Here is a 25,359-nt window from a genome sequence, read left to right as displayed (position 1 = left end):
TGCCATAGGCAATAGAGGCCAGGGGCCAATTTGGGCTGGAATGCGGGGGCAGGGTGGAGTGGAGAGAATGCCTGCATTTGCCAAGGCAAAGCAGGCAGGCAGCTAGTGAAGAGAGATTTGCCAACAGGCAATCCAAAGCGCATGCATTTTTGCAAGGTCAAGATGGGCACTTACAGAGCTGGATAGGAGGTTGTCATTGGGGGGGGGAGCGACTGGGAGAAGGATGGGGTTCTGAAGGGCATCACTCAGGCATGCTGGACGTTATCCCTTTTAGTTGCATTTTGCCCAAGGTTTTCCTTGTGTGGGACGATGACTACGGACCGGATCATAGCCCAACAGGACTGGCTCAAGATTTCTTGCTTAGGGAAATTAAAACATTGCTCCCCACACTTCTCCTGTGCTCAGCAGCATAACAAGAGCACATTGAAGGACCCAAGAGATAACCAAGTCAATATCTCCCCCCCACCCCCAAGTTTCATTTCTAAGGTCTGTCACTTCTTTGCTCGCTTCTCCTTTACAATTGAATCTATGCCCCCAGGCAGTGGGGATCAAGAAGGCTCTCAATTATGTCTACTGGAATGCGGGTGGGGGGGTATCACTCAACGGAGGACAAGCTTCCTCTGTGCACCTCCTTCAAAGTGAAGTCTTTCCCTCTCTCTCTCTCTTTTCAATGCACTTTAGTATAGCAGAGACATACACCTGAGGCATTGGCCCAGATTGTCTCTGCAGCCTAGATCTGCTCCAGCTTGGAACTCCAGGGGCACATCCATCCCTGGATATATTTTATGCATCGTAGCTGTACCTCCGGATTGGCCAAGATGTATGTTTGTGGTGGGGAGCGCTGTTCTTTCACTGCATTCACAACATCATGTCCCTCAGTCCAGATTAAGTAACCCAGAACCATGGATCATGTACTCACAGCCATTTGACACAGATCAAAACTGCTCCCCGCTTTTGCTTGGGAAGGAAGGCCACCTTTTGCAGGACCTTAACCTCCTCCTTTTGCGGGTGGTGCTGCGGGTTAAACCACAGAGCCTAGGGCTTGCCGATCAGAAGGTCGGCAGTTCGAATCCCCATGACGGGGTGAGCTCCCGTTGCTCGGTCCCTGCTCCTGCCAACCTAGCAGTTCAAAAGCACGTCAAAAGTGCAAGTAGATAAATAGGTACCACTCCAGTGGGAAGGTAAACAGCGTTTCCGTGCGCTGCTCTGGTTCGCCAGAAGCGGCTTAGTCATGGTGGCCACATGACCCGGAAGCTGTACGCCGGCTCCCTCGGCCAATAAAGCGAGATGAGCGCCGCAACCCCAGAGTCAGTCACGACTGGACCTAATGGTCAGGGGTCCCTTTACCTTTACCTTTAACAACCTCATTTAGGTATGCAAGGGTACCTAAAGAGGGAAAGTAACCCGTGTTAGAGGAGTGCAACCCCGCTCTCAGCTCCAACCCACTTCCTGTTCCTTGTTCCCAATGGCTCAACAACCAAGCCACCATTCAGCTCAATGACGCTGCTGTTGGGGGGCCTGGAAAGCGAAAGGAAAAGACCCCTTGCTAAGCAGCCCCACCTAAGATGGGGAGCCGGTTCAAACAGCAGACCTGTCTTTCTCCCACATGGAACAGGAAAGGAAAACGCCTGTGAAGGAGGGAAGAGAGAGGAGGAGGAGCCTCTGAGTCGTCGTCGTCGTCCCCCCCCCCCTCACGCACAGAGATCTAGGTCAACACTGATGCTTCAAGCTTTGGACAGTTTGTCAGAATAAGGGATTCATCTCATCTCTTTCCTTTCTCTCCCCCCCCCCCCCATATCTCCTGCCTGGCAACTAGCTTGTCTCTCCCCCATCCCTCCTCTTCAGCTTCTGGGCAAACAACCCAGTGGTGGGGTCAGCTCATCAGAGAGACCCTCCATAAGCCAGGCAAAGGTCGGGGGGGGGTCGTGTTTCTCAACTTGCGGGAGATCATCATCTGGGCGCCCTGTTTCCGTGGTGTGCAAGGGAGGCAATCGCTGGCTGCCCTGTCTCTGTCCCCTGGGTAGTTTGCCCCCCCCCACATTTGCCCCAATGCACTCCTCCTCTGCCGTGCCCCCCCCCCGCTCCCGACACCGCATTGCCAGCCCTCGTGCCTCCTCCCCCCCCCCAAGTAGCGCTGTTCAGAACAGTTCAATAACTTCCACCTTGTGACGCAGACCTGAGCTGTGTTTGGGGAGGGGGAAAGGGGGCGATGCAAGGCTAGATGGGAGGAAGGTGACGGGTTCCCTCGTAATACCACAAACCCCTTTCTAGTGGGGTGAGAGGGCGAGAGCGAGCAGAACGATCTCCCAAGCATTGCCCTTCACTCGTCACCCGAGAGGCACTGCAACCCGGCATTCACACGGTCGTCCCTTCCCGATCCGGATCTTGGGGAGAGGAGTCTAGATTCTGCCCTATGCAGCATCACTGGGACGGCTGAGAAATTAAGAAATAGGAAACATTGCCCCCTTCCCACCCCCTCTCTATTTCGTTTCGCGAATCCCAAGCAGCCAAAGATCCCAATTTTTATGGGGGGAGGGAGTAGGGATTTTCTCCATAGGGGTTGGTCGCAGAGGGATCGGAGCCTTGGAAATAAGTAAGGGATTTTTCCCAGGACGGGTGTCGGGGGGGGGGATTCCCAGGGCAAAAAAGTGAATGAGACCCAGGCGGGAAGGCAGGAAGGAAGGAGGTGCAGAAGCCGGAGGAGGCAGCAGCAGCGTCACTCACCTAGGATCATCCCCGCTGAGCTCACGCTGCCGGAGCAGCACCTGACGTCTGGCAGCGGCGCAGCAGGATGGCAGGCAGCCGCCGAGGCAGAGGATCAGCTGCCGCCGCCGCCTCCTCTTCTTCCTCCTCCGCCTCCCCCGTGTCCGCTGCGGTGCTGCTGCTGCTGGTGGTGGTGGTGGCGGAGGCAGCAGCAGCGCTAGGAGCGAGCTGGGTTGGACGACAGCAGCGGTGGCGGCGGCCGGAGTAGCAGCGCCGGCGCAGGAGCAGCGCCGGCTGCAGCAGGGCTGGCGAGCGGCAGAGCCGGAGTAACAGGAGGCATCGCCAAAAAAATGTCAGCACAGCGAAGCACACACGCTCCCCCCTCCCTCCTTCTACACCCCCCGGCAGGCGGCTGGCGCGCGCCCTCTCCGGCTCGCCATTGGCCGCGGCGCAAAGGCGGGCGCCCAATGAGAGCGGGCCGGAGCCAACTCGCCGAAAACACTCACACGCACACTCAGCGCCAAGCCCTCCTCGACCCGCTCCTCCTGCCCCTCAAAGTCTGCGTAGCCGGCCCACGACACGCGCTCCCTCTCCGCAGTGGCAGCTGCAGGTAGAAACGCACCACCTTCGGCGCCTCTCGGGCGCCGCGCGCGCTGGGCCACGCCGCGTGACCCCCCCTCCCGGCCGCCGGAACCGGGCTGAGGGGGGACGCGAGGAGGCGGCCGGGTCGTCAGAACGAGCGAGCGCGCGCGCACGAAGGCACACACGCGCGCGCGCACACACCTGGCGTGGCAGGACAGCAGCCCGCGCGCCGCGACGAGGCGGGAACGCTTTCTGCAGGCCGGTGCTTTCTTTGCGCGCCTTCACTTCTGGCGAAAAAGCGCCGCCAGAGGGTTTTGGGGAGGGGGGAAGAGAGAAAGGGGTCCAGGAATATCTCTGCCTGAACAGCAGGGTTAGTTGGAGGGCTCATGGTGGAGAATGCTAAAATATGACTATTATCATCAGCAGCATGATTTCTAAATTCCGTGCCAAGGAAAGGTGGATTTTGCAACCTCCCGCCGTTTTTGAAAATCGCACCTTTTACGTATAAAACTTGCATTTTTACTATTCTGCGAATGAGGGCGGGCGGGTTATGCATCTTGAAGCCCCGTAGCACTGCAGGCTTCCGAATGAGTTTGTAGGCAGCTTAGGGGTGTATTAGCAAATAAGTCCAAAGATGACCAAACTATTTATGTATGTGACAATAGCAGCTGGAATATTATATGCACAGAGCAAACGCGATGTTCTACAACTTACATAAGCACACATTTAAATTACTTCACACCTTTGCTCATTCACTTGTGGAATTCATTGCTACAAGATGGGATGATGGCCTGTGTCTTCGCCACACCTTGTGACTGCTTAAGAACATACAGTATTAGTCAATCAAGTGGGTGGAGGATAAACAGCTTCTGGCTCTGATATCGAAATGAAGCCATGCCAAACAACCATACCGCTTTGATAATGAGTAGAGACGACCGCCTCTGTCATAACTTTGCTTATGAACTTCTCAGGTGCCTACGGCTGGCCACTGTTGGAGACAGAATGCCAATCTGCTTGAGGGTCCTGCCACAATGAGTGAGGCTGTTCTTCCTGTCTGAGGCACGAAGCACCTGTTGCATTTGCCATGGGGATGCCCCTGAAAATGGTGCTCCCCACTGTATAAGACTTGAAAATAAATATGGATGATCCGGCTGTTCTGGGGAGGGAGGGGGGACTTTCCAAAATTGGTAGCCATGTTAGTGCAACACATACAAGGAGTTGGGACCTGTGGCCTTCCCGATGTTGCTGGACTACAGCTCCCATCATGCTGTGGCTGATGGAGTTGGGAGTCCAACAACATCTGGAGGGCCCAGTGGCGGAGGAAGCCTCTTGGGCACCTGGGAAAGTGTGCCCAGGGACGGGGCAAACCGCTCATAGGGACGGGGTGAACCACCCATAGGGGCTAGAGACGGGCCACGCCGCACAGTGCCCATAGGGATGGGCAGAGGCAGAGCTAGCAGTGGCATGTGTCCCCGGGGGGGGGGCGCCGGCAGCAGGTAGCATCCCGGAGGGGCACCACCAGCGGCAATGTCACCCCCCCCAGAGATGACACCAGGGTCAAGCGGCCCCTTGCTCAGCCTCTAGGAGGGCCACAGGTTCTCCATACCCAGAAAACGGGTATTAGGGTGCTAATATGCTAATGCTAAGCCAAGAGAAGCTGCCGCCCACATGCACCAGGTAGATGTTACTGTGGAGCATGGAAAAACCCTTTGCAGACAGCACGTCTGATGAGCATGTCTAATCCTCAAGGGCAGGGGAGTATAGGGCACAGACAAGTCAAAGATCTTTTCTCCTGCTTGCTGCATTGCCTTTGACAGGCTTGTGGGGGGTGGACCCTGAGCCTCTTGTCCAAGGTCTCTGTCTAATCCAATTAACATAGTCTGCACCAACCTCCTTAAGAGCTACATATCCAGTCAGGTTCCTATTGGCTATGAGGACCGAGAGAGAGAAGACCAGTATGGGATGAAACACTGTCAAGTACAGGAAACACTGAAACTCCTCACCAAACCCCCACATATACAGCTCATCATTGCCATCCTGTATTTGCATGCCGCTTACTGCCAGAACAGTATCTAGGCATGCCCTGAATAGTCATGGATATGTATGATTCTTAGGGTTAATTTGCACAAAAATATCCATCACTGCTCAACAATAGGACTGCCAGCTTTTTTTCCTGGCAAGGCTCTCCTGATTTTTAACAACTGCCTGACAAGCAGAAATACAGCAGCCCGAGCTTTTCAACAGAGTGCAGGTGCGGTGATGGAGAAAGCTTCCCCTGCTAAGTTTCTCTTTTGCTATCGAGCTGTTAAAGGCATTGGAGGAAGGCCAGGAAAGAAAGTTGACCACCCTACTTGATGAATACAGAAATATCCAGAGATATCCTGCAAGTGTGGAAGAGTCATTACAGAATAATCAACCACAAGAGGTTTTCGTTTTCCTTTCTTTTTTAATTTTCCAAGTGGTGCTAGTAGCAAAATGTTGCTGCGTGGAGCCAGCCAGCCATGCCCCTTTTCAGGATAATCCATTCCTGCTGCCTCTGCTCCCCTCCCTCTTTCTACCAATCCATCTACATTTCTATGTTCACTTAGTGTGCTCGAGTCTCATCAGACTGCCATTTCTTTATTATTATTTCCCTCTCTTAGAAGTTCTGTTCCCCTAAAGATTTTTTGAACTTCTGCAAACCCTGGGATTTCCTCAAGACTTCTGATACCTCCCTCTGGGATGTGGGTGGTGCCTTTGGAGACTACAGAAGGAGCCACACTTGGAGAATGAATTTGCTATTAGCGTCTGAGATGCTGCCTTTCTTCCAAGGACTCCACACATTGGGTTGTTCTCCTAGTTCTACTCAAAGAAGACCCACGGGGTTCTCAAATACTTTCCAAGGGAGAGCAATCACAAGTTCAGATGTAAGGACACAAAGTTATGAAACACTGGCACACATACACAGGTGGTTCAGCCCTTAAGAGGCGTGTGGACAAGCACCCATTCCATGCTGGTTATTAGAAAGTACCCACCTCCTGAAAGCCCCACAATTATCTTGCCTATGCCTGCTGAAGTCCTGTAACACAGCACCAATCAAGTATTAAGCTTGCTTTTTATAGCAAAGGAAGGTGAGAGAAGCCTTTCGCTTACACAGAACTCTACTTCAGATGGGAGGCTAGAAGCAACTGGCTCAGCGCCTCCGACTTTCCTGAGCAGGAGTTGGATCTAACGCGAAAATCTCAACTCACCTATGTCGTAGGAGAGCTGCATTAGCTCCTTCCACATCTTCTCCCCTGTCTCGTGAGGAGGTGCTGGCTTGGGATGGGCTTGGGCAGAAGTGGGAAAGGGCTCCAGCGTGGGACAGGCTCGGGGGAAAGGTGTGGAAACCGCTCTGACGTGGAGCAGCAGGCTTGGGCAGGAATATGGCGGGGGTGTGGGGGCAGGGCGTGGAGCAGCGCTCTCAAAGGCTGCGGCTAAACAAACAGGGCTCTGTGTAAGGGTATCAGGGCATGCATCGCAGTGATGGTTTTCTATCTTTACTCTCCAAAAAAGGAGGTGCAAGGTAGCAAACAAATAGGCTATGGTGTTTTTTTAAAAAAGCAGCCTAAACCACGATGAAACACCATTGGTAACTGACTCTGATTGACTGATAAAATCCTGCTGAAACAATCAAGCAACCACCCTCCTTCTAAAATGACATGCAGCAGGGCAGGGATTGTTATTATTATTATTGTTGTTGTTGGTTGTTTGTTTATACCCTACCCATCTGGCTGGGTTTCCCCAGCCACTTTGGGCAGCTTCCAACAAAAGATTAAAAATACATGGCCTTTGGTCCTCCAGATGTTGTTGGACTCCAGGTCCCATCAGCCTCAGCCACTTTAGCCAGTGGGCAGGGATGATCGGATTTAGAGTCGAGCAGCATCAGGAAGGTTTCCAGCCCTTGTAGGTAGGACTTCTTGGAAAGAGAATTCCACAGCTGGGGTGCCACAGCAAAAAAAGGCCATGTGATATAATAGATTTCATTTCACCGGCAGAAAACACTTTGAGTAAGGCCTTCATGAAAATCTTTATTTGCTTATGTGGGTTCGTATGGAAGAAGACACTTCCTTAGGTATGCAGCTAGTGTAAACTTTCACAGCAAATAAGCAGCACCTTGCCTCATGAGCAGAAGCAAACAGAAAGCCAGTGAAATGAATGCAACACCATTCTTACCTGCTTTCAGCAACTTACACAAGTTAACTAGAGGGCCACAACGTTCTGCATTAGCTCTGCTTTCTTAACAGTAATCAAGGGCAGCTCCACATAAAGTGCACTGCAGTAGTGAATCCCCTATTTTACCAAAGCGTGGTCCTAGTCCTCCAGGAAGGGGTGCAGTTGGTGTATCCATGTAGTTGATAAAAGCTTTCTTCACATCCACTTTCACTTGTGCTTCAGAATTAGACTTAGGAACACTTACTCATACTTTCCTTGTAAATTAAGTATTCAGCTCCCACCCCCAGCAGCTGAATGCTCAGCAAAGCCATGCAAGCATATCCCAAAGTTCCTCTACTTGGAGTCAAAATAATCCTTCCTGATGGGAAGAGGTGGAGACTATCCTGCTCTTGTAAGGTTCACATACACACAAAAAACGTCTGATTATTATAAAGGATTATAAAGGAGCGTCTCCACCTCTATCATTCTGCCCGGACACTGAGGTCCAGCGCCGAGGGCCTTCTGGCGGTTCCCTCCCTGAGAGAAGCCAAGTTACAGGGATCCAGGCAGAGGGCCTTCTCGGTGGTGGCACCCGCCCTGTGGAACGCCCTCCCACCAGATGTCAAAGAGAAAAATAACTACCAAACTTTTAGAAGACATCTGAAGGCAGCCCTGTTTAGGGAAGCTTTTAATGTTTAATAGGTTATTGTATTTTAGTGTTCTGTTGGAAGCCGCCCAGAGTGGCTGGGGAAACCCAGCCAGATGGGTGGGGTATAAATAATAAATTATTATTATTATTATTATTATTATTATTATTATTATTATTATTATTACTACTACTACTACTCCAACTGCACTCTCTTCCATCAGGTAGGATTCCCACCAGATTGTGCCACTAACAGCTATTTGACAGGATGCCAATGATGCAGTGATGAGAAAAACGTTTAATTTGTTGATTTCTGCCCAGGAAATAAAGCTGGAAATCTGAGTGCTAACAGTGCATTAAGACCAGGTTTAAAAAAAATAAAAAAATAAAAAATCACTAACAGCAGCACACCCTGTATGCGTGTGAGGGGGGGTGGGTTGTCATTAAGACAGCAATATGTTCAGAGGAGAAATTTAACCAATTTATTCCCTGTCACGACCCTGACAAAAGTCAGCCCTGCATTTCTCTTGGCCTCAAAAGAAGAAAAATCTGTTGACATCAATGGACATCAATCCACCACCCCACCCCTGGGCTAATAGTTTGCGGAAGGGGGGGGGGAAGCTGAGATCACCTGTGAGCACAGACACTTATTTCACAAGTGCTCTGAAACATGTGCTTTTACTATGTGGGAGACCATTCTCTGCCCGCCCCATTTTATCATGTGAGTACCGAGGCAGAAAGTTGCCATGTGGTTATTCATCTGCCTCCAATGTGGTCCTGTGAATCAGCCCACTATAAGAACAGAAGAATAGGAACACAAGAAAAGGTATAAACGGTTTATTGTGCATTTGAGTGGCAGAACCTCTTGTTTGAAGAACGCAGCCTAAGAAGTTTGCCGGCTCAGTGTGGGGTCCCAGCAAAGATTTTGATCATTTGAAGCATTTTCTTTTCGGCAATTTCTCGGTTTGCTGTTGTTGTTGTTTTCAAATCAACAGCCAAACGCGTCCGTCATCTCAATAAGCTGAGTAGCTGAGTGCCATTCAAAACTACCAGCTTGTATGTCAACTCGTGCACAAAGACAGGTGCAGACATGCTTACAAAAGCCACACTTAATTGCAACACTCACAGCCGCCTCCTGAGATAAGTGCAGACTTAATACCCATGTTATCTCTCCCCACCCCCACCCCCTTCTGCAAATGTAGCTAGCTATACATAATAATTCTTAAAGCCAGGGAGCAAAAGTCAGCCCATGTACTGCATAATGACGCTGTTTCCCCTTTGGTACATGACAGATCCACTGTTATAGCACCTGGGGAAGATCTGAATAATCAGGAACATCACAGCATGTCCAGACTTAGGTGTGCTTGCCACACGCTTAAGAACATGAGGAGTGCTTTGCTAGTTCAGAGCAATGGCTCCATCCAGCCCAGCTCCCTATCCACTGGCACAGCCTGGCTGAAACTACAGTCTACCAACACCCAGGCACCCTCGGCTAAGAATCCTTGCATTAGATACTTGCAAGCAGCATGTGGTAAGGATGAGTGTTTATCCCCTGCAACGTACATGGACTCTGAAGCTCCTGTTCCAATCCTAGCTACTCACAGCTTTCCCAGTCCCCATAAATTTGCCCAATCTGTGCTGAATCTGCCTAACAGCAGAACTCCATCTTCAACAGCTCTATCTCAGCATTCCATTGTAATCAGGAGAGGATATGAAGGTGTTTGACAGGTTCTAGAAACATTGATGGATAGGTGCCATTAAAACAGGGTGTTTCCTGTGAGTGGAAATTAGGTCTACGACTTGCTCTGGAAGGGATTGCACTCCTCCAGAAGCAAGAAGTTCATAATCTGGGAGTATTCCAACTTGTCACTGGAGTCTCAAGTGGCTTTGTGGCTAGAAGTTATTAAATAATAATAATTATTATCAACAACAACAACAACAACAACAACAACAACAACAACAACAACAACAACAACAACATTATTTGTACCCTGCCCATCTGACTGGGTTGCTTAGGTTGTTCCCTAGCTACAAATACTCCTAGAATGAGATAGCCTGGCTTCAGTTGTCCATGCCCTAGTCCTGCTTGGACTACCGTAATGTGTGGGCTACTGTAATGTGGGGCTGCCCTTGAAGACAGTCCAGAGGCTGCTGCCAGTGCAGAATGAGACTATAGTCGTAACTTGGATTTCAAACTCCCAAACAAATCGGCTCCCAAATGATCAAAACCCAGAAGTGAGTGTTCTGGTTTTTTAATGCTCTTTTGGAAGCCAAACATCTGACGGGGCTTCTGTGGCTTCTGATCGGCTCCAGGAGCTTTCTGCAGCCAATCAGAAGCCGTACTTTGGTTTCCGAACGTTTTGGAAGTCGAACAGATTCTGTTTGACTTCCAAGGTACGACTGTACTAGGTTGGTAAGTGGAGCAGCCTGATGAGATCATATGTCACAGGCTGCCAGTGAACCACTGGATAATTGGACCCAATTAAAGATGTTAGTAGTAGCATATAAAGCCCTAATTGGCTTGAGACACCTTCCCCAGTATCAACCATCTCAGACCGTAAGTTTGGCAAGTGAAGCTTTTTTGGTGGTGCTGCCCAGCTGGTGTTGACCCGTGACAGGGACTTTTTGGTGGTAGCTCCCTGCTTGTGGAATTCCTTCCCTAATGGTATGTTTTTGTCTTCAACATTATTAACTTTACAGAGGAATCTGAAACTATTTCTGTTTACTCAGGCGTTTGGTGGCTGAAGAACTCCAATCCTGGCAACCTTGAGATCACGGCATGAAATAATCTTAACTATTTTCAGAATGTTTTAAACTGTTTATAGATGTTCTTAACTGTTTTAGAATGTTTTAGGTTTGTTTTTTTTAAAAAATTGTGGATGTGTTTGGTGCCTTGGGTTCCTTTGGGAGGAAGGGCAGGACAGAAAGTCAATAAAAACGTGTACATTTAAAGTGTGTGACTTCCCCCAAAGAATCCTGGGAACCGTAGCTTACCCTTCACAGCGCTACAATTCCCAGCACCCTTAACAAACAGTCATTCCCATAATTCCTTGTAGGAAGCCATGTGCTTTAAACGTATGGTATGCATGCAACCAGGTACGTATGTGTCAGGGAACTGCCATCGGAGCCTAGAGTGGAGGTAAGGCTCCCCAACGATGCTGGAGAAGGGACCAGCAGGGAGAGGGAGAGAACTTCCTTTGAGGAAGGAAATAGGAGGGACACCAGGAAGAAAGAGGAGGCTGCGGAGAGAGGGCTCCAAGACTCTTCCACAGAGACCAGCAAGGAGAGCCCAGGACCTCCGTTGGGCACGCCTACTCTGCGCAGGAGACTTCCGCGCAGGGAGGCTAGGAGGAGACTTGGGGTCAAAGAGCTTCTATGTTGGAAGAAGTTCAGAAAACGCCCACTGACGGATTCTGCCAGCGACTGACACAGCCATGGAGAAAGGGCTGTCCAGCCAGGGAAAGGTTTAGCCAGGCAACGTTGCCTAGAGCTGCAGCACCATTTACGCACAAGCAACCCCAATTCCCTTTACAGTATGCAACAAAATCTAGATAGTTGCTCTTCGGGTAAGGTAACAGCATCTTCAGAAAAGGGGATTGGAAATGGAAAGTGGTGCAGGGAGATGGTGTCCACTGCTTCTCAATCCCAAATTCTCCCCGCCTCCCCACACCCCAGATCAGTGGTCTTCCAAATGCATAACCTAAGCACATTCCTTCTGGCACATACATATACAGTGGTACCTCGGGTTACATATGCTTCGGGTTACATACGCTTCAGGTTACACACTCCGCTAACCCAGAAATAGTGCCTCAGGTTAAGAACTTTGCTTCAGGATAAGAACAGAAATCGGGCTGCGGCGGCAGCAGGAGGCCCCATTAGCTAAAGTGGTGCTTCAGGTTAAGAACAGTTTCAGGTTAAGAACGGACCTCTGGAACGAATTAAGTTCTTAACCCGAGGTAGCACTGTACGTACATAGGGCTGCCTCTGAAGACAGTTCGGAAACTTCACCTGGTGCAGAGTTCGGTAGCCAGGTTGTTCACCAGTGCAAGACAGTTTGAACATGTTACACCGATCCTGGTCCAACTGCACTGGGCCCAATTCAAAGTGCTGGATTTGACCTATAAAGCTTTAAACAGCTCAGGATCACAATACCTCCAGGACCACCTCTCCCCATATGAACCAATCTGGACCCTGTGATCTGAGGCCCTACTTTGTGTGCCTCCTCCACAAGAGGTCCAGAACATGGCAACACAAGGACAGGCCTTTTCTGTGGTGGCTCCCCATTTGTGGAATGCTCTCCCCGAGGAAGCCCACCTGGCACCTTCATTACATAACTTTAGGCATTTCTCTATAAACAGGCCTTTGGCTGATTAACATTCTATGGCCTTTTAAATGTGTTTGTGAGAGAGGAGTTATTGGTTTGCCTTTGTTTTGTTATGTATTTTGTCTTCTCGTTTTTTATTTTTATGCTGTGAAACACCCTGTGATTTTGGGATGAAGGGCAGTATACAAATTTAATAAATAATAATAATAACAACAACTACATAGCATGTAGCTAGGAGCTGGGCAATTCTAGAAAATAGGTTTGTAAGTGCTTCTCGGTTATCCCAGGACTCGTGGGTCAAAATCAGTTCTGGACGCCCGAGTCTCCTCTTTTGGCTGCCTCCATTTCCTCCTTTAAGACTCTCCATAATGTCTAATTCTTCAGCAAAGACAGTCCCGCATCTCCATGCAGTCAAACTGCATGCAAGCTTACTTGACAGTAAGCCACACAGAGAAATATATCCCGCCTCGTGTGTTAAGATTCTGCATTGAGACCCTGCTGTGATACGAACCAAAAAGTGGCTATACTTCGAAATTTGCAGTCTGAATTTTGCACTGCGGTCCTCCAGCCAAGTCAGGTGTAACAACATACATATGCTAGTATAAAGTGTACTTGTAAGTGGATGCATTAGTGAAAACGGCATACGAACATGCATTATATCAGGAGGAACTGCTTTGCAAAAACATGCATACAACACTATATACAAGAAGATTATGGACAGGGATTGAGAAACAGAAACTGACAAGCATCCCTGAGTGCCCTGCAGCCTTGTCCTCAGAGAAAACTCAGTAGTGGTCAAAATTAGAAGTCCATACCCTCCAACATTTCTCCAATGAAAATAGGGACGAAAGCATGTCAAAGTGCAAGTAGATAAATAGGTACTGCTCCGGCGGGAAGGTAAACAGTGTTTCCATGCGCCACTCTGGTTTCACCACAAGCAGCTTAGTCATGCTGGCCACACGACCCGGAAGCTGTCTGCGGACAAAGACAGGCTCCCTCGGCCAATAAAGCGAGATGAGCGCCGCAACCCCAGGATTGTCCATGACTCGACTTAATGGTCAGGGGTCCCTTTAAGGTAAAGGTAAAGGTACCCCTGCCCATACGGGCCAGTCGTGTCTGACTTTGGGGTTGCGCGCCCATCTCGCTTAAGAGGCCGGGGGCCAGCGCTGTCCAAAGACACTTCCAGGTCACGTGGCCAGCATGACAAGCTGCATCTGGCGAGCCAGCGCAGTACAGGGAAACACCGTTTACCTTCCCGCTAGTAAGCGGTCCCTATTTATCTACTTGCACCCGGGGGTGCTTTCGAACTGCTAGGTTGGCAGGCGCTGGGACTGAGCAACGGGAGCACACCCCACTGCGGGGATTCGAACCGCCGACCTGACGATCGGCAAGTCCTAGGCGCTGAGGTTTTACCCACAGCACCACCCGCGTCCCTCAGGGGTCCCTTTACCTTTGAGGAAAAGTGGGACATTCCGGGATCAAATCAGAAACTGGGATGAGCTCTGTAAATCCAGGACTGTCCCTGGAAAACAGGGACATTTGGAGGGTCTGTTAGTCCAGAACAAGAGTGGCACGTAGGTGCATCTCCTCCTCCATCACTTGTGTGAATATGAGTACTGCATCCTGCTGGCCTGCTGAGTCCTAGCAGTCAGTCCCTCCTTTTGCTAACCAAGATGAGGGCCCTTTCCATCAGCTCTTCACGGCTCCGTCAGCAGATGCTTCAAGGCAGCAGCCTCTGCATAAGTGAGTCAATAAACCTCCCATGACTCAGCATGACTGGATCTCTTGCTCTGGTAAAAGAGAGTGTAGGAATCCATCACACCTCTCTAGAACACCCACACTTAAAAACAAATTGGTCTCAGTGCAGGGGAGAGAGGGAGGTGTGTGCTATGAGCCAGTGGCAAGGCTTGCAGCAGTTTCAAGGTACTTTGAACACCTATGAATCCAGCCCGGCCACATTGGCACCTGGCAGAGAGCAAAGCCAGGAAATTTGACAAAAAGGTGCAGGTGGTGATAACGTACTCTTGGTTGGTTTGTTGGCAAGTTTTCAGGCTACACAGCACTCTTTTTTCAATGGAAGAATTCTGTGCAGCTTCAAAACTAGCTTCACCAGCATTATCAAAATACAAACGGAGGCCTCTGAACAAAAATGCAGTGATCAGAAGAACGCCGCTTACACCGCCTCCAGCTGACAGCCCACATATAAAAGGGAATAGGCAGGAAAGGGAGCGTCAGGACTTGCCAGCAGATCATATGTGGGAACCTCAAATCAGAAGTTTTTGCTCTCTACTTCCCATTCCATATTCAGCCTATGAACATGACTGATTCTGCTGATTCCGGCAAATGATGAATGCAAGGCTAATCGCACAATGAGCCGAGGGAGCAAGTTTACTCAGCGCATCGTGCACAGAATAGGAAGCAGGGCACATGGCAAAGCAAGCAGGCAGACACAACTTCGCTACAGGGCAAAGTTGATCCGTAGCTCAACGGAGACAGAGAGCTGCATACATTTCCGCATAGGAGAGAGTAAGGCACAGTAAGCAGAGAGGTGCGTTCGTCCCTCTCCAGCCTTTGTCTCCCACTCCATTGTTTACCCTATTATCTGATTTAGACTGTAAGCTCCTTGGGAACTGAGACTAGTCTGCCTATGAAACTCTAAGAGGTGTAATGTGTGATGACATTGTAGAAGTAATACAATGAATGAAAGGGAAAGAGTAGACCTCACCAAAGCACCATCATCAGTTCTGAGAAATACAGTTCAAGAAAGATCTACTAGGAGATGGGTGCCATGGCCCTATAACCATGGCTTTAATTTGTGTCTATGCCATGAAAAGTTTCCCTTGCTTAATTTCTTTGTAAGTCGCGCATCCAGTAAAAGCTGCATGGGAGCAGGGCAGATAGAAAAAAAGTAGCAGTCCTTGCTTTTCTTCATCAAGCCTTTGGGGATCTCTGGTTCTCTGATTAAAACAAGCCCCAGCTTGTTGGTCAAGACGCAAACTGAAGGAACCTCAAGGCTCCCCATACCACTTTTTTGTGGGGCTCGGAAGTGATCCAATCACATAGCAGAACTTTAAGTGTGCACTTTTAAAGTGCATTGAGGTCCTCAGAGGCCATAGGACAACAAATCTATTTAAAAAATAATAATACAGTACCAGGCTTTTTGCAGTATGGTAGATGCATTGAAAAGTGTGGAATGAACAAATGGTTAGCGGGAAGATGTGCTAACACCCTGAAAGCAAATCGGGATGACCGTCCATTGTCGTATTTCCTCCCTGCAAACAAACCAGGACAAATGCAGAATAAAGACCAGACACAGCCTAACTTCTGCATAAGCTTTGTGCAAGCAAATCAGGTTGTACATGCAACAAGCAGGGCATCTGGAGGGGTCCCTCTGTCTAAAGATGGAGCTGCTGTCTCATCTGTCTTGGCTTCCATACAATCCCCATAGAACCATGCACACAAATATGCCTCATTCCACCTCTCTTCCTCCCTCTGTTCATAGAACCATAGAATTGTAGAATTGGAAGGGACCCAAAGGGTCATCTACTCCAACCCCTTGCAATGCAGGAATTTCAGCTAAAGAATCTCAGACAAAGATACAGACACAGACACACACACACACACACACACACACACACACACACACTCCCTGCGCTTCAGGGCAATAGCATTTCCAGGCTTACAGAACCAGAGTAAAAGCAAGAATAAAACTGGAGGATAATCAATCAAATAATAAGTAACAGAAGCATCTGTTATCACAATTCTAGCAGAGGTGGGGTAGTGTTAAGAATTAGCAGAAGCATACATGCAGTTAACCATTTTTTCAATGCTCAGAACAACCCTGTGGGGTAGGCTAAACAGAGAGGGGCTTGCTTGCTCAAGGCCATCCTGCGAGCAGGACATGAATTTAGGTCTCTCTGGTCCAGGTCCCAACACTCTGATATGCTTAGGATGCACTGCTCAAAACCTCTAAGGTCAGAGTCGTGGACAATAGAGCCCCATAAGTAAAGCCTAGTTGGTGGGCATATTTTTGTCCCACAAGCTACACTTTTTCTTCTACAGGTACCTCCCCGCAAACTCAGCCCTGAACTGTGCTTATTCCAGCAAGTTTGATGCCGTTGAGCCACTGAAACTGACCACACTACTCACATGTTCATTTCTCATGCAAACTAAGGCCACAGGACCAAACCTGCAAATTCTGCCGCCCTGCAGCTGGAAACTCCGTAACTGTTTTAAAGAAGGGGTTGGATGTCCCCTGTCACACGGGTACCAAATCTGAACATCGTTCAACCCAGTTTTGCTCCTGCCCTCTTCCACAGCATTGACCTCTTGACCCAAGCATTTTTAGATCTGCTCCTGTTTTTTTGTCCCACTGTACACTGAGGCAGCTAGAATCCGAGTAGGCATCAGGTACAGGAATCTGCTCATTTCCCTCCCTGAGGGCAGGGAAGGGGGACTTGTGGTCCTTCAGAAGTCATTAGACTCCAGCTCCAGCTCCATTGGGCCCTGTCAAGGTGGCTAACGGTCAGGTAGTCAAAACAACATGCAGCGGTACCTCGGGTTAAGAACTTAATTCGTTCTGGAGGTCCGTTCTTAACCTGAAACTGTTCTTAACCTGAAGCACCACTTTAGCTAATGCGGCCTCCTGCTGCCTCCGCACCACCACCGTGTGATTTCTGTTCTCATCCTGAAGCAAAGTTCTTAACCCGAGGTACTATTTCTGGGTTAGCAGAAGTGTCTGTAACCTGAAGCATCTGTAACCCAAGATACCACTGTACAGTAGAATCCTAGAACTGTAGAGCCGAAAGGGACCGTGAGGATAATCTACTCCAACTCCCTGCAATGCAGAAATATGCTGCGATCCCATAGAGGGCTCAAACTTGCAACCTTGGTGTTATCGACACCATGCTCTAACCAACTGAGCTAGTCAGTCCAGTCTAGAGAGACACAGCTTTCTTATCCCTATTCTGGGGAAAGAGATTTACCTGCACCTCCCTGCTGAAACTGCTGACAGTGTTTGCAGCCTCCTTCCCCTGTGCTGAAATAATCTGACATTCCAGAAGAGCTGCTCTCCTACCCTGCCAGACCCAACAGGCCTGTTACCCAAGTCTCCTTTTCCTACAGACCATGTGCCGTCAGCCAGTGTTGCCATCTGCATATCACACCCTTCTTTCCTCCTGTGGCTGCAAACTGCTGATAGAGATCTCCAATCTCTTAATCTCAGAGTCATGGGGTTTCAGCCCCACATTGGGCAAAAGATTCCTGCATTGCAGGGGGTTGGACAAGAAGACTCCCACGGACCTTTCCAACTCTACGATTCCATGATTCTATGACCCTGGAGCTGCAGTGCAGAAGGAGGCATTTAAATGGAAGGGGAAAGTGGCGTGCAGTAGTCCCGTGGAGTCTAGCTAGGCAGACTGCTATGGGCCACATTGAGTACAGTGGTACCTCGGGATGTGAACGGGATCTGTTCCAGAGCCCCATTCGCATCCCGAAGAGAATGTAAGACGTGACAGCACGTCTGCGTGTGCAGGGGTCGCATTTCGCTGCTTCCGCACATGCGCATGATGTCATTTTGACTGTCTGCGCATCCACAAGCAGCGAAACTCGGAAGTAACGCGCTCTGTTACTTCCGGGTTGCCACAGAGCGCAACCCAAAAGTGCTCAACCTGAAGCGTATTTCTCCCGAGGTATGACTGTACAGCAAAATACCTGATAAGTAAATGGCAGACGAGTCCCTCGCTTCAAACATCTGATTCAGGTATGCATGCAAAACATTGTAGATGCTCCTGTCACATTGAGGACTGAATGTGAGGATGCAGCAAATGTGCATTTCTCGAGATATTTGTCATGCAGGTAGGCGGAGGTGGCTACAGCTATGCTCCCGCGCATGTGTGTATGAACAGTAACACTGCAACGCTGGATCAAAGTGAATATTCACCTAACTGGGCATTTTCTTCCCACAATAGCAACTGGCAAGATGCTTCACGATATGCAAGGCAGGAAGGCAACAGTCCTTCCCTGTTGATTGTCCTCAGCACTTGATACTCATAGGAGTAACAGAATATTAGAGTTGGAAAGGATCTTAAAAGATCATCCAGTCCAACCCCCAGCTCAATACGGAAATCATGCAACTACAATGCCCCTAAGAGATGAGCATGCAGCCTCTGCTCAAATGCCTCCCCAGTGAAGAAGAGCCCATTTGTTCTGCTGTCGAAAAGCTCATCCCACTGGGAAATGTCTCCTTGTGTTTTACTAAAAGCTGTTCCCCTGTGATTTTTCACTGGTTCTAATCTTGCCCTGTGGAGCAACAAAGAACAAGTCTGCTCCATCTTCTGCATGACAGCCTTTCAGATATTTGAAGGCAGCTATCGTGTCTCCCCTTAATCTCCGGCAGCCTAGGGTGCCTCTGATCGCATGGAGCCACTTTAGCGTGTAGCTAATATGACAAGTGTGTTTGCCACAACATATTGCGTGACGCCACCCTGTCACACTGAGTGGCATCACAACAAGTGTAATCCTCTAATCCCCACAACCTTTGTGCATCCAGATCACACACAATATTACAATGGGTGATAATCCAATTGCAGTTGCTCCCAGTCAAACTACCCATTTAGCATTCATTCTGATTTGTTTGCAGGAAAGTTATATGGGGCCAGCTGTTTATTTAGCATTCATTCTGATTTGCTTGCGGGGAAGTTATACAATGCCACCTCAGGCCACCGTTATCCCACAGTTTCCCATCACTTCCCTTACTGCAAAAACTCTGGTTGTTTTGCAGCTCCTATCATTCCTTGGCCACCTTGCTGAGTTGAGGTTCCACAACATCTGCAGTGCCAAAGGCTCCCCACGTCTGCCTTATCAAATTATCCAATGGATCAGGAAAATCCAAATTTAGCAGGAGGGAAGTGTGGGCTGTGGTGTGAACACCACACTCGAAAAGAGAGCCATGAGCAACTTTAAATCCACACTAAACTCCATTGTGGAACGTGGCCCGAGTGACTGGAGAAGAAGTGAGGATCACATTTTTCCAGCAACAGACTAGCATGCAGAAGAGCTCTCTTGGGCCCTCCTGTCCCCTCCCTTAACAACAACTGAGTGACAACTGCGAACCAGTTCCACCTTGTGAGTAATTTGGGAACATTTGATGGTGAAGCACTCCTGAAGCTAAGCAAGTGTGGAACGGATTGGTGCTTTGAGTAGGAAGACTCCTGAAGCAAATTGGATTGATTGATTGATCCATCCATCTGTCTGTCTGTCCCTCCACCCATCTATTCTAATCTATCCAGTGCTGTTTTTCTAGTTAAAGAATTGCTGTAACTCATCATGAGCACCTCCTTCGTTCTCTAATAATAATAATAATAATAATAATAATAATAATAATAATAATAATTTATTTATACCCCACCCATCTGGCTGAGTTTCCCCAGCCACTCTGGGCGGCTCCCAATCAAGTATTAAAAACAATACAGCGTTTAATATTAAAAACTTCCCTGAACAGGGCTGCCTTCAGATGTCTTTTAAAGATAGGATAGCTACTTATTTCCTTCACATCTGAAGGGAGGGTGTTCCACAGGGCGGGCGCCACTACCGAGAAGGCCCTCTGCCTGGTTCCCTGTAGCTTTGCTTCTCGCAGTGAGGGAACCGCCAGAAGGCCCTCGGCGCTGGACCGCAGTGTCCGGGCTGAATGATGGGGGTGGAGATGCTCCTTCAGGTATGGCACCCACCTGAGAGGTGCCAGAACTGATTTCCGGCTGAAAAAAAGCCCTGAATTTATCTACACACATGAGGAATAGCCTTTGGACAAGTTGGTTCCCATACTTTGCCACAGCAAGGCGCTCTCTGCTGGGGCGGAGTCGTTTCTTCAAGCATGACAAAGGCAAAACAAAGGCATGCAACTTGGCTGCTGATGCTCACTTTTGTCACAGGTCCAAAAAAGGCAGGCAGATCAAAGGGAAAAGGAAGGAGCCAGACCACATGGGTCGGAGGCGTCTGGTAAGACATTCTAAGGAAGTGAAAAGCTCAGGGAATGCGGGTGTGGTGCTCCCAATCAACCGGGGAGCAACCAAACACACACACAAACACACAATCCTGGTGACCCACTGGCTGGATTGATTCAAGCCAGGAATGCCTGGAGGAGGAGGAGAATGAGACAGGGATCATTTCGTCTAATGTATAGCTTTTGAAGTTTTCCAATATGGTTTGTTTACCTCTTTCATTTTTTAATGAGAAAGTTTTCCAGTGAAAAAGTTAAAAGGGGGGAGGGAATGCATTGAATGGAAGACGGCAGGACAGAGGTTTGCCACTGAAGGTAAACTGACCTCAGCACAGGTAAAGGTAAAGGGACCCCTGACCATTAGGTCCAGTCGTGACCGACTCTGGGGCTGCAGCGCTCATCTCGCTTTATTGGCCAAGGGAGCCGGCGTACAGCTTCCGGGTCATGTGGCCAGCATGACTAAGCCACTTCTGGCGAAAAAGAGCAGCGCACGGAAACGCCGTTTACCTTCCCGCCAGAGCGGTACCTATTTATCTACTTGCACTTTGACGTGCTTTTGAACTGCTAGGTTGGCAGGAGCAGGGACCGAGCAACGGGAGCTCACCCCGTCGCGGGGATTCAAACCGCCAAGCTTCTGATCGGCAAGTCCTAGGCTTTGTGGTTTAACCCACAGCACCACCCGCGTCCCTGACCTCAGCATAGCATGGTTTATTATAAGCAACATCATGGAAGCACTGAGTGGACAATCAGGCATCATTGTGCAGGAGAGAGAGGATGAGATGGACTCTCAAGCAGTCTGGCATAGATCCTTAGGGACATGGCTAGTGCTTGTGCCTCGATTGGGTGGCTCTTTGGGCATCTCTGGGAAAGGTCATTCCTTTTATTATTTCATCCACATGATCACTCTTTCTGCATTCCTGAGTTGGCATGGAAAAGGTGTGGGATAACCGGTTTGCATGCCCACTGTACTCCTCTCCAGCACAACGGATGCACTGCTTAGGGCTCCTACCATGTGGACAGTATGGGTAATATTCAGCCAAGCTTTGCACAGACTCATTCAGATGAATTAACATGACAAAGTTAGCTCCATGGATTTCAATAGACCTACCAAGAATAAAACTTAGCTGAATACCACCCAATATGTACATTTCCCACCCTGCTGTGACCCACTATTGCACCATACATACAAATTTAGTTTCAGGCATCAAAATACATAATCTGAGCTCCCCAGTTGTTTGATTTTAAGTTTCTAGTCCTCAAGTTTGCAGACAGCAATTTGAAAACACAGGTGAGTAGGTGTCATCTTGTGGATTCTCAGAAACCAGAGCGAGAAATGGTAAGAACTGCTGATCGTTTTCTGCATAGCATTTTGCCCATGGCTAGCAGAAGAATTACTCATTACATACATTGCCTTTTGGGGTATAATTTCTTTCTTTTTTTTTTATAAAAATTTTATTGGTTTTTCAACATATAATATAAAACAATACAAAAGACAAACACAAACAAACAAACAAACATATAAACATATATAATTTCATAAATTTTTTTATGTACCCAATTTCAGCGACTTCCCCATGCCTCCCTTTTCTGCATCCCTGTTTTGAGCTTTTTTTCAGCAACCCCTGGTCCAAATTACTTATTAATTCCTTTCTTTAACCTCTTTCTTTCCTCTTGTCCAATCATTTATCGCTGCAAATCTGTTATGCTTTACCCATGACATTTTAACACTCAATAATTTTACAAGAATTTTTAAGATAAAGTTTAAATTTCTTCCAATCTTCTTCCGCCGTCTCTTTCCCTTGGTCACGGATTCTGCTCGTCATCTCTGCTAGTCCCATATACTCGATCACCTTCGTCTGCCACTCTTCCAGTGTGGGTAGTTCTTGTGTCTTCCAATACTTTGCTAGTAGGACTCTTGCTGCTGTTGTAGCATACATAAAAAACATCCTATCTTTCTTTGACACCAATTGGCCTACCATGCCCAGGAGAAAAGCCTCTGGTTTTTTGTGAAAGGTACACTTAAGCACCTTCTTAATTTCATTATATATCATTTCCCAGAAGGCCTTAATCCTTGGGCACGTCCACCAAAGGTGATAGAAAGTACCTTCAGTTTCATTACATTTCCAACATTTATTATTGGGCAAATGATAAATTTTTGCAAGCTTGACTGGGGTCATGTACCACCTATAAATCATTTATTTCTATCAGTAAATTCTGCCCAATGGGGAGCTTATGCAAAATATTTAATGTGTGTAACATCCTGAAGTTGGCTTAAAGTTCAGGTTTTAGGTGTGGCTTGGTGCAGAATTCTTGCATTGTCTTGGCTCAATATAAACACAGCTTGCTGCTTCCATGAACGCCTATAAAAAAATACTCCAATGTTCTTGTTCTTTCTCATAACTGAGGCCCACAGGTTGCTAGGACTCATGAAGGTGATGTTGGATGCTATCTTCCTGAGCCTCCACCTCTATTTCTGCTCCAGCCCTTGACTTTTAAATATCTTACACCGAGATGCTTCTCTATTTTCCCTGTTCCCGATGTAGCTTGTGACTTTGAGGAGTCCTCTGAGCCTCACGTCCCATTGGCAGCGGGAGGTTGGGTTACAGTCGCCCGGGTGGGGATTCAGTTTCTGACTCCTAGGCCTGAGAAGGGAAACGCTTCCCAAGATGAAAGGCACCAATTGCCTCCCCCCCGCCCAAGCCTTGGCATGGTTTCTGCCATCTCTCTTCTGGGGTTGATCTCTATGTGTCTCCCATCTGAGCAGACACCTCAGTCTGGATGCTGAGATTCCATAGAAGGGAAGAGGTCCTCTCTAGGTATCACTCCCTCTTGGGTATTTTGGAGCTGTTCACTAATTTGCCCTTATCAGTAGGGATGGCACAGAAATTCAGTTCACATTTAAACAAACCAAACGTCCCAAAACATTACGCAAACTAAAACCCAGCTTTCAAATTTGCACTTTTCTGAATTTTGCAATGTCGTTCTCCAGCCAAGTAAGGTTTATGAAAATGCTTCATATTTTTATTTATTTATTTATATTTATACCCCGCCCTCCCCAGCCAAGACCGGGCTCAGGGAGGCTAACAACCAATAATAAAAACAAGTTGATTAAAATACAATTTAAAAAACAAGAATACAACATTAAAACATTAGGATGCAGCCTCTTCACAGGAGGAGAAAGGAAAAAGAAAGAAGAAAGAGGGGAGGGAATCAAACTGATTCTAAGCCAAAGGCCAGCTGTCCCAGAAAGAAAGCAAAACATAGGCAATAAGGTGCACTGGGAAGCATAGCCTCGATGCCATAGGAAATTCAAGGCACACTCTGGGGCTGCCCTTGAAGACAATCTAGAACTTCCGCCTAATGCAAAAAGCATCACCCTATCTCCTGATGAGAGAAGACAAGGGGGGACATGCAACAGCAATTCTCCTGCATTTGCACCAGCTTCTTCCAGACACAATTCAAGGTTTTTGGCTAGTGTTACTTATATGGCGCTGTGAGTTAAACCACAGAGCCTAGGACTTGCCGATCAGAAGGTCAGCGGTTCGAATCCCCGCGACAGGGTGAGCTCCCGTTGCTTAGTCCCTACTCCTGCCAACCTAGCAGTTCGAAAGCACGTCAAAGTGCAAGTAGATAAATAGGTACCGCTCCGGCGGGAAGGTAAACGGCATTTCCGTGCGCTGCTCTGGTTTGCCAGAAGCGGCTTAGTCATGCTGGCCACATGACCCGGAAGCTGTACGCCGGCTCCGTCGGCCAATAAAGCGAGATGAGCGCCACAACCCCAGAGTTGGTCACGACTGGACCTAATGGTCAGGGGTCCCTTTACCTTTTTATACATTTCTGAAGGGACGCAGGTGGTGCTGTGGGTTAAACCACAGAGCCTAAGACTTGCCGATCAGAAGGTCGGCAGTTCGAATCCCCGCAACGGGGTGAGCTCCCGTTGCTCAGTCCCTGCTCCTGCCAACCAAGCAGTTTGAAAGCCCGTCAAAGTGCAAGTAGATAAATAGGTACCGCTCCGGTGGGAAGGTAAACGGTGTTTCCGTGCCCTGCTCTGTTTCGCCAGAAGCGGCTTAGTCATGCTGGCCACATGACCCGGAAGCTGTACACCGGCTCCCTTGGCCAATAAAGCGAGATGAGCGCCGCAACCCCAGAGTCGGTCATGACTGGACCTAATGGTCAGGGGTCCCTTTACCTATAGCGCAGCTTGTGATTTTTGGGGATGGACAGCTCCACCTATACGAACACGCTCGCGCACCCCCTTCCAGTTTCCTTAGGGGGGTAGGAGGGGGCTAAGCCTTCCGCCCCATCCTCTCTGGATGCTAGATCAAGGGGGATTTACTTCCCTGTCCTCTGGAATTCTCTTTCAGCTGGGCCTGCCTCAGCCTGTCCTTCCTGCAACTTCAGAAGGCAGGTGGGGGTAGGGGGAGCTTCCTCTCAGAGCAAGCTTTTGGCCTGTGAGCCGGCTTGCATCTAAGCTCTCTCCTCTGAAAAAGGTTTTCGTTTGGTTTAATGTGTTATTTTATTGTATTGGCTTATGTATTTTAGCACACATCGCCTTGGGCTATTATAAGGAGCTGATAAACGCAAGCACACTCCCTAAAACAAAATCCTTTAAAAAAATAAAAAATCATAGTAACTGCTGAGCAAAATGGTTGGAACAGGCACAAAAAAGAAAAGAAAAGAAGCGAGGAGTCCAGTGCTTTGCTATGTCTGGATGATATATAGTCCCCAAGCCAGGAAAGATTTGGTCTCTGATTTGCTCTGCTGCAGAAAGTGTGGGTATATTTTCCCTGGGGGAAGAGAGATTAGCCCCGCTCAGATATCTGAAGGACTGCCACATAGAAAATGGGGCAAATTTGTTTTCTGTTGCTCCAGTGGGTTTGATGGGTTTGAATTACAAGAAAGGGGATTTTGACCAAAGATTAGGGAAAACTTCCT

General features: G+C 48.5%; 1 protein-coding gene across 5 annotated transcripts in view; it reads right to left on the bottom strand.

The window, feature by feature from the left end:
- The window catches only part of ZNF385A (zinc finger protein 385A), a 202,277-nt gene that overhangs the window by 152,703 nt on the left and 24,215 nt on the right, over positions 1 to 25,359 (bottom strand). Inside the window, exon 1 of one of the 5 annotated variants that reach the window (XM_053373236.1) lies at positions 2,725 to 3,102. The exons of 3 other annotated variants lie outside the window; for them this stretch is intronic. In XM_053373236.1, coding sequence (XP_053229211.1) covers positions 2,725 to 2,734 — 10 coding nt within the window. In that variant the 5' untranslated portion in view covers positions 2,735 to 3,102. Of the gene's footprint in view, positions 1 to 2,724; positions 3,103 to 25,359 lie in introns of those variants that run through there. One more of the 5 variants, XM_053373262.1, reaches the window with a different exon arrangement.

Source organism: Podarcis raffonei, chromosome 2 (assembly GCF_027172205.1).
Source record: "Podarcis raffonei isolate rPodRaf1 chromosome 2, rPodRaf1.pri, whole genome shotgun sequence".
NCBI lineage: Eukaryota > Metazoa > Chordata > Lepidosauria > Squamata > Lacertidae > Podarcis > Podarcis raffonei.
The sequence above is the reverse complement of the archived record's forward strand: the minus strand, read 5'-3'. Positions and strand labels throughout refer to the sequence as shown.